Raw genomic sequence first — 16,348 nt, 5'->3', positions numbered from 1 at the left:
AACAATGCAGATTCCGTCCTGGTCGTGGAACAACGGACCAGATCTTTACTCTCGCAAGGATCCTGGAGGGAGCCTGGGAGTATGCCCAACCAGTCTACATGTGTTTTGTGGATCTGGAGAAGGCGTATGACCGGGTGCCCCGGGAGATACTGTGGGAGGTGCTGCGGGAGTACGGGGTGAGGGGTCCCTTCTCAGGGCCATCCAATCTCTGTACGACCAAAGCCAGATCTGTGTCCGGGTTCTCGGCAGTAAGTCGGACTCGTTTCAGGTGAGAGTTGGCCTCCGCCAGGGCTGCGCTTTGTCACCAATCCTGTTTGTAGTATTTATGGACAGGATATCGAGGCGTAGTCGGGGTGGAGAGGGGTTGCAGTTCGGTGGGCTGGGGATCTCATCGCTGCTTTTTGCAGATGATGTGGTCCTGATGGCATCATTGGCCTGTGACCTTCAGCACTCACTGGATCGGTTCGCAGCCGAGTGTGAAGCGGCTGGGATGAGGATCAGCACCTCTAAATCGGAGGCTATGGTTCTCAGCAGGAAACCGATGGAGTGCCTTCTCCAGGTAGGGAATGAGTCCTTACCCCAAGTGAAGGAGTTCAAGTACCTTGGGGTCTTGTTCGCGAGTGAGGGGACAATGGAGCGGGAGATTGGTCGGAGAATCGGCACAGCAGGTGCGGTATTACATTCAATTTATCGCACTGTTGTGACGAAAAGAGAGCTGAGCCAGAAGGCAAAGCTCTCAATCTACCAGTCAGTTTTTGTTCCTACCCTCACCTATGGTCATGAAGGCTGGGTCATGACCGAAAGAACAAGATCCAGGGTACAAGCGGCCGAAATGGGTTTCCTCAGGAGGGTAGCTGGCGTCTCCCTTAGAGATAGGGTGAGAAGCTCAGTTATCCGTGAGGAGCTCGGAGTAGAGCCGCTGCTCCTTTGCGTTGAAAGGAGCCAGTTGAGGTGGTTCGGGCATCTGGTAAGGATGCCCCCTGGGCGCCTCCCTAGGGAGGTGTTCCAGGCACGTCCAGCTGGGAGGAGGCCTCGGGGGAGACCCAGGACTAGGTGGAGGGATTATATCTCTAACCTGGCCTGGGAACGCCTCGGGATCCCCCAGTCGGAGCTGGTTAATGTGGCCCGGGAAAGGGAAGTTTGGGGTCCCCTGCTGGAGCTGCTACCCCCGCGACCCGACCCCGGATAAGCGGATGAAGATGGATGGATGGATGGATGAATTCTACAAGCAGCACTACCAAAGGCCAAGCAATCGGCCCAACAGGCACTGTACTAGTATATATAAAACAAGTATAGAGGTATAAAGTACCAATTATAGTATGCTTTTTTACTTTGAAAACTACTGCTGCACTTTGGACTCAAGTCTGCTGTACAGACACATCCAATAATTTGTATTTCATATAAAGATATATTTTTGAAAAGTGCATAAGTGGGGAAGAAAAATGTAAATCTTACTGATGTTAATGGTGCTTGTGTTTTTTCTCTCTTTTTTTCTTAATAGCTTGATAGAGTAGGACATCAATTGAAGTAGTATATTTGTATTATTAAAAAATGGTCTGTTATAGAGATGGATAACATGTTAGAAACAAAATAAATAGCTAAAATACTACAGTGTTATTCAAATTGGAAACAGTGACACAGATGTCATTGAAATCATCCACAGGCTGAAACAGACGGTAAAGAACATCCATTCCTCCAGGTAGACTGAGAAGCGCTGTTCCTGTTGGAGATGATAAAAGCCCTCATTTCTACTCATTTCTGTCCTATTCAAAGTCCCACAGCCCTCACCAAAACAACCACAGTGACACTTTAGAGCCCAGCCTCCCCTGGCACTTTCTCAGCGAAAAACATGTGGCACTGCTAAAAATACCTGCTTCTGAATCATTCACGACATACACTATTTAGAGAGCTCATGCATACTCATCACCCTATGCAAATATGTATCAATTAATGGAATAACAGGGGCTGCAGCCTGAGCAGCTTGGCTACACTGTACACTAACAAACATGATGGAAGCAGTGACATGCAGGGAAAACGAACTCTGATCAAAGTCTCTGTTATACTTTTAATCTTCTAACAAAACATGGTTTTAAATTTGCGGCAGATTTCCCCAATGCATGATTAAGGTTTTACTGCAAGATTGCTCTGGTTTATAGCACATGCCTTCCACTCACTAACGGATCTGAACTCAACTAAATGGGTTACCACAAACTTTCAGTAGCCATCACTTTACTGAGAAAGCAATGCCTATGTACCCAATTACAAAAATGTATAGAGGCTCATTAGAGGCAGTGCACATGGGAAAGAAATTAGATTATAGAGACATAAATAGAGACATAATGGACAGAGATAATGTCATGAACCATGTATAACGATAATAATAATAACTTGGTTCACTCAGAGTTAAGCATGTGCACCACCACAATAAAAAGGCAGCATGAACGGAGCCATGATACTACGATTCACCATGGCAACAACCACAAACATCTGGTCAGTGGAAATACTCATGCGCACATACAGCGAGTTTGAACATGTATTTCGTTAAAAAAGCAACACAGCGGCTGCTGCAAAAGAGAGAGAATTTGCGTGGGAGTAAATTGCTGCTCGAGTCAATGCGTAAGTTCCAATAGAGTGTATTAATATCATATTTAATCATAAGTATAATATTACTGGTGAAATGGTATTGAACCTTTAATCTATTTCATTTAGGCCTAGGTGCAATCCAGCGGACGAAAAAGTCCTAGGCCTACTAATCCCATTCTGAGGCTGCAGCACCATCATTAACAGAATTATAATTCATAATCTATTATTTCAAAGGTTTTACATCATCTGTATCCTCAGTCAATCCTGTGGAACTCCTTTTTAATGGCTCTTACTGGTTTGTGTCCAGGGAACACTACAAAAATGTTTAAAAAACGTTCCAGAGCAAGTCACACTCTTCTTATGGCGCTTTGCTACAGTGGCATCCGACGCTGTTATGCGTAAATCACAACGCTTATCAATATCACTTCCCCATCAGTCAGGCACAAGATCTGACCATAATTACAATGTTGCTTTCCATAAACTGTCGTTGCTTTAGCCTATTATATTATCAGTTGCAACCCTGGCAGTGGGAAGCGATCGTGAGAGAAAATAAAAAATATAAAAACATAATTCAAACCGATGTGTGGCATTGGCAACACACGGCTCAACACGCCAACAAATAGCCTATACGTAATTCCCTCCACTGAAAATATAAATCTTTCATGAAAATACCCATCAGGGAATGTTAAGGGGTTGTCGGTCTCTAAATGTTTTACTTTTATGAGTGCACCGAGCTCCACCGGATCTTCTAAGAACAGTGACTTCATTATTGATTGAGTATTGATTGGTCAGTAGGTGGTGCTTTTACACCGATTGATCTCTAATCTCCAACATAACCTGCTCCTGAGTAACCCAGTAACAAGTGATCCACTGTTGTGATACACAAAACCCTGGGTTGAACCTGAAATTACCTCGTTATCACCAAATCTTGCTTCATAGTACAGGCCTCAGCTCCCGACCAGGTTAGGTTTACAGGCTCAGTTACCATAGTACCTGACTCTGAGGTTAAGTTACCTCTCTTTCTGAAATGGGCTGGAGTTACCCCTCTCTCTCAGGTTTGATTAACCTCCCTTTCTTAAGCAGAAAACCCAGAGTTACCCTCATCTCAGGGATAACAAACTCAGAGTTTTCACTAAACCTGCTTTCTGAAATGTACCCCAGGATGAGATCTCCAACCTTCTGGAGCAGCGCCTTGGGGGCCACAACCAAGAGCTCTGTTTTATTGCTATTCAGTTTGAGTAGGTTGGTTGACATTTAGGCTTTGATGTCATGCAGACAGTTGACAAGGGAGGGAGCGGAACAGATGGTTTGGTGCTGATAAAGAGCTGTGTATCATCGGCGTAGGAGTGGATACTGAGACCATGTTGCCGGATAATCTGACCAAGGGGGAGCATGAAGATGGTGAAGAGCATGGGTCCAAACACAGAGCCTTGAGGCACGCCTTGGTTGACTGGAGCTGGATCGGAGCAGGAGTTGCTAATGGTGACAAATTGTTCCTGTGTGCTAGGTAAGACTGAAACCAGGAGAGTGCTGTGCCAGTGATACCAAGGTGATGGGATAGGTGGTTGAGGAGAATGGTATGGGAGATTGTGTCAAAGGCTGCGGAGAGGTCGAGGAGAATGAGTATGCTGATGTGTCCAGAGTCAGCAGTGGTGAGTAGATATTTGGTGTATAGATTTGCAGTGTTAGTTCTAATAAGATACCTATATATTAAGAAATGTATGACATAAAATAAATATAACAAACAGCAAACAATTTCCATGTCTGCTTGTCAAAAACAACCTGTCAACCACATAAGATATGCAGTGTTGCACTTACTATGATATATTTTTTTAACCCATACTGTATCTGCTCCGGTAGCAACTTCACTGTACGGTAGAGAAGGAAAGATGGACAACTACACAGGAAAGGCACATAGTGTTCTAGTGCAGGGGTCTTCAATGTCTTTGAGGCCAAGGACCTCTTAGCTGAAAAAGAGATGGAGCAGGGACCCCTAACTACATATTGTATCAAATTTAGTTGCATATTAAACCGGACCTATTCATATATTTATAATGTTAAAATGTGGCACAGTAAATCCTTAAGTTTAACTGTATCTGTGGATGGCTATGTTGTGTACAATGTAGGTATAATGTTGCGTACATTAAAAAAATATATTTAGTAATAATATGTTGGATTCATGTTAATGTATATTCTCAGACATATTTTTTTAAACCATTAAACATTAATATGGTGGCCTCCCTGCAGCAACTCTAAGGACCCCCTAGGGGTCCAGGACCCCCTGTTGAAGATCTCTGTTTTAGTGCATGCAAACAAAACTACATCACAGACAAGGATGTATATATAAAAACACACACACGCACACACACGCACGCACGCACGCACGCACGCACGCACACACGCACGCACGCACGCACGCACACACACACACACTCAAAGTACAGTGAAGATGTGACCCAGTCCTCCTGCCTTTGCCATGGATATCTCCTCTCATCTTCTGTGAAGCCTTCTCATTAAAGAAATATACACAACCTGCATTCCATTTTATAAGTCTGTGATGGCATAAGTGTTCTTTAATAAGTGGCTTATTACAGTACACCGAATGAATACCCTATGCACACAGCTCAGAAGTCACAAGGTAGCAGCGTTTTCACATGGGGACACAGAATGTCAGATAGAATAGATTTTAAACCATTATTCTAAAATAATAACTAATTTTTTTATTATTTATGTGGGTGTTTGTCTTGATGTAATACACTGGAGTTTAAGTTCCTGTGCCTCAGCAGGGGGAGTAGAGGAATAAACAGAAAAACTAACCAAATAAATAATCCTAATTAAGACTGCCACCCCTTTTCACAATTTCCCCACCAGGGTGACCAGCATTAAATTAATGAGACCGTCATCTTTTTTGGTCCAAACTGTCTTTGTCAGCAAAACACTACCAATATTTTGGACTTTTTATATGTTCTGTTTCTAATTTGGAAGTGGACCCTCGGCGTCGTCACACAGAACAAATTGGACCAGCAGAGTTCCTAAAAGCCATACCACGACTTGACAGTTTGACTTCTTACTTTCATCATTTAAGAAACAACCGAGCATGAAACTAAAAGAATCCAAGAACAGATGATAACCGATAAGTCAAGAATAAATACTAAATAATAAGTAATTCAAATTCGTAAGGTAAGTAAGTAGTTGTAAGGATGAAAATGCCAAGAATACTGGCAACATGTATTATATATATATATATATATATATATATATATATACACAGTGGGGAGAACAAGTATTTGATACACTGCTGATTTTGCAGGTTTTCCCACTTACAAAGCATGTAGAATTCTGTAATTTTTATCATAGGTACTCTTCAACTGTGAGTGACGGAATCTACAACATAAATCCAGAAAATCACATTGTATGATTTTTAAGTAATTAATTTGCATTTTATTGCATGACATAAGTATTTGATACATCAGAAAAGCAGAACTTAATATTTGGTACAGAAACCTTTGTTTGCAATTACAGAGATCATACGTTTCCTGTAGTTCTTGACCAGGTTTGCACACACTGCAGCAGGGATTTTGGCCTACTCCTCCATACAGACCTTCTCCAGATCCTTCAGGTTTTGGGGCTGTTGCTGGGCAATACGGACTTTCAGCTCCCTCCAAAGATTTTCTATTGGGTTCAGGTCTGGAGACTGGCTAGGCCACCTTGAGATGCTTCTTACGGAGCCACTCCTTAGTTGCCCGGGCTGTGTGTTTCGGGTCATTGTCATGCTGTAAGACCGATCCATCTTCAATGCTCTTACTGAGGGAAGGAGGTTGTTGGCCAATATCTCGCAATACATGGCCCCATCGATCCTCCCCTCAATACGGTGCAGTCGTCCTGTCCCCTTTGCAGAAAAGCATCCCCAAAGAATGATGTTTCCACCTCCATGCTTCACGGTTGGGATGGTGTTCTTGGGGTTGTACTCATCCTTCTTCTTCCTCCAAACACAGCGAGTGGAGTTTAGACCAAAAAGCTCTATTTTTGTCTCATCAGACCACATGACCTTCTCCCATTCCTCCTCTGGATCATCCAGATGGTCACTGGCAAACTTCAAACGGGCCTGGACATGCGCTGGTTTAAGCAGGGGGACCTTGCGTGCGCTGCAGGATTTTAATCCATGATGGCGTAGTGTGTTACTAATGGTTTTCTTTGAGACTGTGGTCCCAGCTCTCTTCAGGTCATTGACCAGGTCCTGCCGTGTAGTTCTGGGCTGATCCCTCACCTTCCTCATGATCATTGATGCCCTACGAGGTGAGATCTTGCATGGAGCCACAGACAGAGGGAGATTGACCGTCATCTTGAACTTCTTCCATTTTCTAATAATTGCACCAACAGTTGTTGCCTTCTCACCAAGCTGCTTGCCTATTGTCCTGTAGCTCATCCCAGCCTTGTGCAGGTCTACAATTGTATCCCTGATGTCCTTACACAGCTCTCTGGTCTTGGCCATTATGGAGAGGTTGGAGTCTGTCTGATTGAGTGTGTGGACAGGTGTCTTTTATACAGGTACCGAGTTCAAACAGGTGCAGTTAATACAGGTAATGAGTGCAGAACAGGAGGGCTTCTTAAAGAAAAACTAACAGGTCTGTGAGAGCTGGAATTCTTACTGGTTGGTAGTTGATCAAATACTTATGTCATGCAATAAAATGCAAATTAATTATTTAAAAATCATACAATATGATTTTCTGGATTTTTGTTTTAGATTCCGTCTCGCACAGTTGAAGTGTACCTATGATAAAAATTACAGACCTCTACATGCTTTGTAAGTAGGAAAACCTGCAAAATCTGCAGTGTATCAAATACTTTTTCTCCCCACTGTATATATATATATGAATATACATTATCACATTAGCATATATATGTATGTACAGTGGGGCAAAAAAGTATTTAGTCAGCCACCAATTGTGAAAGTTCTCCCACTTAAAAAGATGAGAGAGGCCTGTAATTTTCATCATAGGTACACTTCAACTATGAGAGACAAAATGAGGAAAATAAATCCAGAAAATCACATTGTAGGATTTTTAATGAATTTATTTGCAAGTTCCTCGGGAAAATAAGTATTTGGTCACCTACAAACAAGCAATATTTCTGGCTCTCCCAGACCTGTAACTTCTTCTTTAAGAGGTTCCTCTGTCCTCCACTCGTTACCTGTATTAATGGCACCTGTTTGAACTTGTTATCAGTATAAAAGACACCTGTCCACAACCTCAAACAGTCACACTCCAAACTCCACCATGGCCAAGACCAAAGAGCTGTCAAAGGACACCAGAGACAAAATTGTAGATCTGCACCAGGCTGGGTAGACTGAATCTGCAATAGGTAAGCAGCTTTGTGTGAAGAAATCAACTGTGGGAGAAATTATAAGAAAATGGAAGACATACAAGACCACTAATAATCTCCCTCGGTGGGGTCAAAATGATGACAAGAACGGTGAGCAAAAATCCCAGAACCACACGGGGGGACCTAGTGAATGGCCTGCAGAGAGCTGGGACCAAAGTAACAAAGGCTACCATCAGTAACACACTACGCCGCCAGGGACTCAAATCCTGCAGTGCCAGACGTGTCCCCCTGCTTAAGCCAGTACATGTCCAGGACCGTCTGGAGTTTTCTAGAGAGCATTTGGATGATCCAGAAGAGGATTGGGAGAATGTCATATGGTCAGATGAAACCAAAATTGAACTTTTTGGTAAGAACTCAACTCGTCGTGTTTGGAGGGGAAAGAATGCTGAGTTGCATCCAAAGAACACCATACCTACTGTGAAGCATGGGGGTGGAAACATCATGCTTTGGGGCTGCTTTTCTGCAAAGGGACCAGGATGACTGATCTGTGTAAAGGAAAGAATGAATGGGGCCATGTATTGTGAGACTTTCAGTGAAAACCTCCTTCCATCAGCAAGGGCATTGAAGATGAAACGTGGCTGGGTCTTTCAGCATGACATTGATCCCAAACACACCGCCCGGGCAACGAAGGAGTTGCTTCGTAAGAAGCATTTCAAGGTCCTGGAGTGGCCTAGCCAGTCTCCAGATCTCAACCCCATAGAAAATCTTTGGAGGGAGTTGAAAGTCCGTGTTGCCCAGCGACAGCCCCAAAACATCACTGCTCTAGAGGAGATCTGCATGGAGGAATGGGCCAAAATACCAGCAACAGTGTGTGAAAACCTTGTGAAGACTTACAGAAAACGTTTGACCTCTGTCATTGCCAACAAAGGGTATATAACAAAGTATTGAGATGAACTTTTGTTATTGACCAAATTAAAAATATTTTCCACCATAATTTGCAAATAAATTCATTAAAAATCCTACAATGTGATTTTCTGGATTTTTTTTCTTCTCATTTTGTCTCTCATAGTTGAAGTGTACCTATGATGAAAATTACAGGCCTCTCTCATCTTTTTAATTGGGAGAACTTGCACAATTGGTGGCTGACTAAATACTTTTTTGCCCCACTGTATATAATATATATATTCTTGGATATGCATTTTTTTTCTTTTAGCACAGCAGTAAAGATCAAAAGACTTCATCTGAACAATATCTGTTTAATTTTCTCTGTTGTCCATTTATTTAATACAGTTTGGAAGAGGTAAGGTGTACAATGCACAGTGTTTAAATAAAACATAGGTTGGTAAGACCGGGGAGGACTTTAAAGAAACTTGTGAATAGAAATATTATTAAAACTAATATTGACAGAAACAAACGAAGGGGAGTTTTTCAGGGTCCTTTTAAAATTAAAACATTACACATTTATTTAATACCTCAACGAATTCTGGCCATAAGGGCTTTACATATTTGACCCACAAAATACCAAACAAATACTCATCAGACTGTCTGGATATGCATTTTCACACTGTCATTACTTTAAGAATTTGAATTACTTATAATTTATTCCTGACATATTGTATAGCAGCTGTTCCATGCTATGCTATACAATACAAACAACACTATTTTCCACCTCATCAGCTGTCTACACTGTAAAAAAAAACGCCTGCATCTCACACACAGCACTCAATGCACAGGCCCTCCTAACACTATAAACACAATTCACCAACACATGCACCAAAACTGAAACTTCCAGCACGAGCTGCAACAGTTCTCGGATTTTAAGGAGATGGAGACGGTTCCTACCACTTTGCTGCTGGGCGCGGTGTGTGCCATCCATTGCTCCATTGTATCCCACTGTGGAGTTGGATGTGACATGTTGCTTGAGTGGCGAGGCAGTTTGTGTGTGTGTGTGTGTGTGTGTGTGTATGCCTGAGTGTAAGAGAGTGTCAGGGCAATGTAAGTGAGTATGTGTGGGTGCTTATAGTACATGTTCACGTCTGTAAGAATGCTGTGTGTGGGGCTGGGTGTGTGTCAGAAATACTGTGAGGGCTGTGATGGGTGAGTGTGTGGAATGTATATCTTAGTTTGTAGATCATCAAGTGATCTACGAACGTGACCACAGTCATAGAAGCTATGAGTGTCACTAAAAGTGTGTATGTGGGCATCCAGGTGTGCAATGAGGCATGATGCCAGTTTTTCTCTACACGGTTGGGTGGTTTGCTCAGCCCTTCATGCCTCTCCAAACACTGAGTAAGATCATCCTATTTCTTGACATCCTCTCAGCCACTATTACCCATCCATCAATCCATCCATCCATCCATCCATCCACCCTTATTAGACTGTCTAATGTGTCAGTTACAAGACACCTGTGCTCAAGCCTATACACCGTCTTCAACATTTTTTAAACCAAGGATCCCTTAACTAAAAGAGAGATGGAGCAGGGACCCCTTTATACATACCTTTTTGCAAATAATACTAAGCTATTAAAATAATAATTGTTGGCGTGACTTATACATCATTTTTAATGTTAAACATGCATGTGGCACAGTGAATCCTTAGGTTATTGTATCTTTGGATGGCCACCTTAGTGACTGTCTCACCTGTAGGCAAGTAAGCCTATCTTCAGTGAGGATTTGTATTTGCTAATAATATGTTGAATTCATGAATTCATTTCAATTTTTGAAAAATCATTCAAAAATTAACAATAATTTGGCGGCCCCCCTGCAGTGATTCTGAGGACCTCCTGTTGAAGATCTCTGCTATACACAGTTAAAGCTCATATAGAGTCCGTAAATCCATTTTTTAAATGACTGATGAGCAGATAGAGCTAATTAGGGGCGAGAATCAGCAGATGCCCCACAATATGATATTATCACAATATATTATACATTTATAATGTATAATATGTAATAGAGCATGTAATAATAATAATGTATACTTTATTAATCCCGCAAGGGGATATTACAATGTTTTCACTCTGCTGTTATTATACACATTATACACAGGTCTGAATTGCACACATGCTCAGTACCTCTACATGCACTAATGGAGAGATGTCAGAGTGAGGGAGCTGCCCATGGAAAGGCAACCCGAGCAGTTGGGGGATCGGTGCCTTGCTCAACAGCACCTTGGTAGTGCCCAGGAGGTGGACTGGCACCTCTCCAGCTACCAGTCCACCACCATATGTTTGGTCCGTATGGGGACTTGAACCAGTAATCCTCCGGTTCTACTGTTCCTACAGTAATACTTACTATGAATAGATAACTACTGTACATGAGAAGGCAGCTGCTGTATTTACATTCCAGCCATGAGCCAGTGTGAGTGCAAGCAGCTTGGTCATTAAAGAAGCGCGAGAGGCAAAGATCCACATGTACAGAGCAGGAAAAAGGGGACAGTGCAAGAAGCCAGTTCAAATGAGAGAGAAAATCTGCATGAGTTCTCGTTCAGAGTGTCAGATGTTTTATGGAAAACTTAAATTATGTAGCTTGGTTTTCCCTTTCAACTTCTTCTCTGCTCCTCTGAGGGATTGCAGAGGCCTGTCATCACACTACCTGGTGTGGTGCTGTCATCTTCAGGCCTGAGCTGGTAATGCAGGTGCTCTCACAATGCCATAATATCCACCAAACAGCTGTTCTCTGGTATTCACCACACAGATCAAATAGTAAAAAAAGGTTTTGAGTTGAACCACACAGCTCAGTTGTAGATTTAAAGGGTAACTACTGTTTTTTCAACCTGGACCATGTTTTTTGTGTCTAAGTGACTGATGGGAACAACACTCTTTGACATTGGTCCAGTATTAAGAGAGATCGCTGCAGTCAGCAGTCAGTGAAACAAGCTACAATTTAAGTTAATAGGACAACTGTCCAGCTTGTATTTACCTTTTACAAAAGTGCTCGTTCTGCTACTGACAGACTCAGATTAATATTCTAAGTGTCTGACAACATTATGGAAAGGATTTCTAAGGAGGTCGACCTTTCTGTTAAAGAGTAAGATCCTTTTTTTAAACATAAAAACATCCGCAAAATTGCGTTCCCTAAACCCACCAGACTCCATGTAAATAAACATCATTTCAACACCGTAAAATACACTTCATTCAAAGTCGACAGAAACAAAATAAAACTGTGAAAAGCCGTTTTGGGTCGTCTTTCCACTTTTCCAACCATCACAACTCTAGCTTTGTTGAAATAAACACATAGTTTACTGATTTACATGTGAAAATATGTTGGCTCTATACACGCTAAAAGTATTGCTTTGAAGTCTGCTGGGTTTAATGCTAGCTACCTCGGAGCTGTTTCTGGTTAAACAGAAAGGTCTTTAAGAGGTTTGATAAAGGTCTATCTCTGAAGGGATCCTTTCCATAATGTTGTCGGACACTTAGAATAATAATCTGAGTCTGCCAGTTGGCAAAAACAGAACTTTTCGTGGACCAAACTGACGATGAACATTTGCCGGTTACAGCGTTCACACTTAATACTGGACCAATTTCAAAGAGTGTTGTTCCTATCAGTCACTTACAAGATGAAAAAAAAAACAGTAGTTACCCTCTAACTGTTTATTTCTCTCTTTGTAGTTGAAAAGGCAGCGATCACTGAAATAAGCTGTCTGTAGTTGGCTGAAAACCGGCAGGACTCGGACTCCAAAAGAAGGTGAGAGGGCAGGTGGAAGCAATGTTTTAGAGGACTTATGGGACTATCATCAAAACAACACCCTGCTGCTGTTGTGACGTTATTATGGGTTCATGAATTCAACATCTTTTTCCCCCCAATTACATGATGTGAGTTTTCTACTAAGAAACAAAACAAAATCCCCAACACAATGTTACAAAAGAGAGTCTTCATGTTAAATGAATGTCAGATATATACAGTGAAAATGCAGCTCATTTTGTGTTTGGCATTCTTCCCTTAACTGTCTATAAATAGCAGTCCATAGCATTTGGAGACAGCCGGTGCTGTTTCCTCCATCTGCACTACTAATGTACACATACATGCATATACAGTACATACTCACATACACAGGATAATGTTTTGACCTTGCCAGCTGCCCATCACATACTGTGCAGCATGAGGTTTATGTTGTGTTGCATCATCAACTTTGGATTATTCTCTGCTGATGATCCCATTCTTACTCGGAGAGAAAAGAGAGGATGATGTCTCACTCACAATATATGAAAGAATAGATTGTCCTTATTCCTCTTTAGTAAGTACAGTCCCAGCAGAGAATTAACATAATATTTTCTGCTCATCTCACTCCCAACATGGGCTTCCAAATGTGAGAAACAGACAAGCTTAAAATATGGGATTACTTTACTGGCCTCATGTTGAAGTTTGAATAAAAAGAAAATAACCTTTGAGAGTGTTTGAAACACTCCAGCAAGAGAAAAGTAGACACCTCTTTATCTGCAATAAAATGACATCATTATAGGCCATCATTTAATTTATCAAAATAAGATCATTTGGAGTCATTCAGTTGTCCAACCTAGTTGTTGTGCAGTAGTTATTTTCTAACATATATGCATGTGACAGTAAAACGTTTTAGAAGGTGTCAACATCCTCAGTCAGTATTCTGCAACATGCATACATAGTGTGTATTTTTTTGGTTTGATGTGAACCATCTGACACTACTGTAGCACACAGTGCCATCAAAGCACCATCAGGCACAATAAGCACCATTTAATAGGGAAACTGACAAAACAGATCAAGGTTTCATATCTTCATTTTAAAGTGATTTTACTCTAGGATGAATGGGGGGAGATGATGTTAAAAGGAGGAATATTCTCCCTTTTACTGTAATTTCAAATATAAATCTGACAAACTGATGATAATTGAAAGAACAAAGGCACTGAAAAATCAAAAACTTGTGACAATCTCAAAACCCTTTCTGACAAAAGAGAGACCTTTCACAAAAGCCAATCATCATACATTTCGAAATACGGCATAAAACGTACACCCTGTGATTCACGATGGGCTGTTATAGCCTATAAATCGCTGTTTTAGGGACATGAGATGTCATCTTTGTCAGACAGCTCTAAGTTTGAAGTTTGTGGCACATTTCTCGCTATAATTGTTTCCCCTGCTGTTCATCACAGTCATATGAATCTGACAGGAGTTATGGGCTTTAATAAGAAACTGATTAATCTACAGGACGCTGAGTGATGAGATGCCACACCAGCCATCAATCTGACGTCAAGTAACTGCTGAATGCACATGCACTGACAGACATACAGGAAGTGTAAAGTAAGTATCTCTGGAAAACAAAACAGAGAAAAAAATGTAGAAGTGTAGAAGTGAACCAGGTGGATTAATGTCCTCACCGTGGCATCCATAGTGTTGACTATGTAAGACAGAACTTCAGACAGAACATCTACAGAGAGAGGTAGAAGCTTTTTTAAGAGTTTATGTTGAGGGAGGTGATGGGTTTGCAGCCTGTGAGAGAAGAAGGGAAGTGACTGTAATTCTGACTGTAAAAGGGAAATGGGAGAGAACACAGGCTTGTGAGAGACTGAGGAAATGAAAGTGCTGCTTCACTTGTCCCATACATCCTTTCTTTGTTGTTCCCAAAGTCAATTACCAGTAATTGGAATGCCGCCACACCACCCTCCATCATCATCTCATCAAAGCTCATTCACTCGAGCCGGTGCGACAAGCATTATCTCCCCAGGAACACTTGTCAGATAATAGCGAGTGGCAAGCGCTAATTCAATTACAAGAACTTACAGATCTGTCCGAGAGCACCTACACACATGGATATATTCTCTGCATGTAGAAGCGTAGTACATGAGCACACACCTTTCATATGGGCTAAACTGCCCAGAGGAACAGAAAAAAGCACTGAAGCGAAAAACAAATCAGCCGCCCAGATTGGTTCAGACGGGCCAAAACCCTCACAGATAACACAAGCTCTCTCCCTGCGTTGTACACCACAGACTCTATACCGTACATGAACTGTGTCCTACCTGGGTGACTTTCTCTGTGACGTGGTGCGTCCGGTCGATGAGTTTGCAGGGAGCTATGATGTCCATGTCCCCTGTGGGCAGGGCGATGAGTGGGTCGGCTTTGAAATCCACAAAGTTGAGGGTGATCTGAGGGATCTTGGAAATGGTGCGGTACCGCATCAGGTCAGAGTCCGACGTGGAGTTCAATATGTTGGACTTACTGTTCACAGCACCTGCAAACACACACAGACAGTAATGTTAAGATTAGGGCTGAACCATTAATCGTTGTCCAATCGCAATCATGATTTGAAAGAATGTGATTAGCTAATTGTGACGCCCGTGATTAATCAAATGTGCAATATTTAGTTGAATGTTTGGTGTCACATTGGGTTGAACATTTTTCATACCTCTTTTTATTATTATATTTACTGTTTTTCCTTAGATAAATGCAGGAATAATGTTACATATTGCTGAGTGTTAACAGAAATGTCCTATCTTCAGTGTATCTTTCATTTATTTTGTATAACTTTATTGAACATGATGGTAGAAGGTGTAGTATGTAGATGCTGCTGTTGAACTGAGGCAGATCAGACATTTCACTTTACAGAAAGTACTGATATTTTTATTAGAATTGATTTTTATTATTATAACTTTAGCTTTTGTGATAAATGTTCTTTGTTGACTGTTCTATGTTCTATGTCAATGCTTATTAAAAGAAAAACACTCATTGCTGGCAATTCATATCTATGTTCTCATCCTTGCATAAGAATATAGAGTATTTTTGATGGTGTCTCATGTTATGATGCTCCATGACATGTTTTACGTTTTTAAAAATAATAATAATAATAATAATAATAATAATAATAATAATAGTGTGTCTGTTTTTCCACCTCCTCTTCCTCACCAGTGCTGCTGCTCCCCGGTCGGATACTCGCTCTGCGGTTCTTTCGCTCCCATTCGGGCCTCATGGCCTCGATCTCGTCTACGGAGGAGGCGCGACGCATGCTGTGGAAGCTCTCGCGAGAGCGGCTGCAAGACAGCGAGCAGTTGGAGCCTGAGGCGTCCGGGTTGAGGCTGAGGCGGTGGTGAGGCGCTACGCAGGGGGACGACTGGGTGAGGGGACCCACAAGGTGGGCTCTGCGGGGAGGTGGAGGAGGAGAAGCAGCGGGTACAGGAAGGTCAGGGCCCAGAAAGGTGTGCTGGTCCTCCTGGTGGTCTTCTGGCCAACTCTGTAGAGCTGACCTAGGAAACAGAAAAGGACATATGGGTATTACGTAACAGGGTGTTACAGATGTGTCATTCAACTGGATATTTTGGGTTAAAGCCATATGATGGCAAGCGTCTGCCCATATTAAAAACAGAATGCTGCTGTTTTTAGCCAGCAGTAACCTTTTACCTCACTGTAGGAGGAAAAGGGACAAGAGGATTTCCTTGCTGGAAGTATGCAAGAATCATTTGCTACAAGGAGCTTAA

General features: G+C 41.9%; 1 protein-coding gene across 1 annotated transcript in view; it reads right to left on the bottom strand.

The window, feature by feature from the left end:
* kcnh2b (potassium voltage-gated channel, subfamily H (eag-related), member 2b) overlaps positions 1 to 16,348 on the bottom strand; it is a 323,192-nt gene that overhangs the window by 137,108 nt on the left and 169,736 nt on the right. The window contains exons 5-6 of the mRNA XM_078280719.1: positions 15,780 to 16,117; positions 14,897 to 15,108 (exon numbers count right to left, since the gene is read on the bottom strand). Of these exons, the coding sequence (XP_078136845.1) occupies positions 14,897 to 15,108; positions 15,780 to 16,117 (550 nt within the window). The remainder of the gene's footprint in view (positions 1 to 14,896; positions 15,109 to 15,779; positions 16,118 to 16,348) is intronic.

This window comes from Sander vitreus, chromosome 22 (genome assembly GCF_031162955.1).
Source record: "Sander vitreus isolate 19-12246 chromosome 22, sanVit1, whole genome shotgun sequence".
Taxonomy (NCBI): domain Eukaryota; kingdom Metazoa; phylum Chordata; class Actinopteri; order Perciformes; family Percidae; genus Sander; species Sander vitreus.
This window is presented reverse-complemented; position numbering and strand designations above follow the sequence as displayed.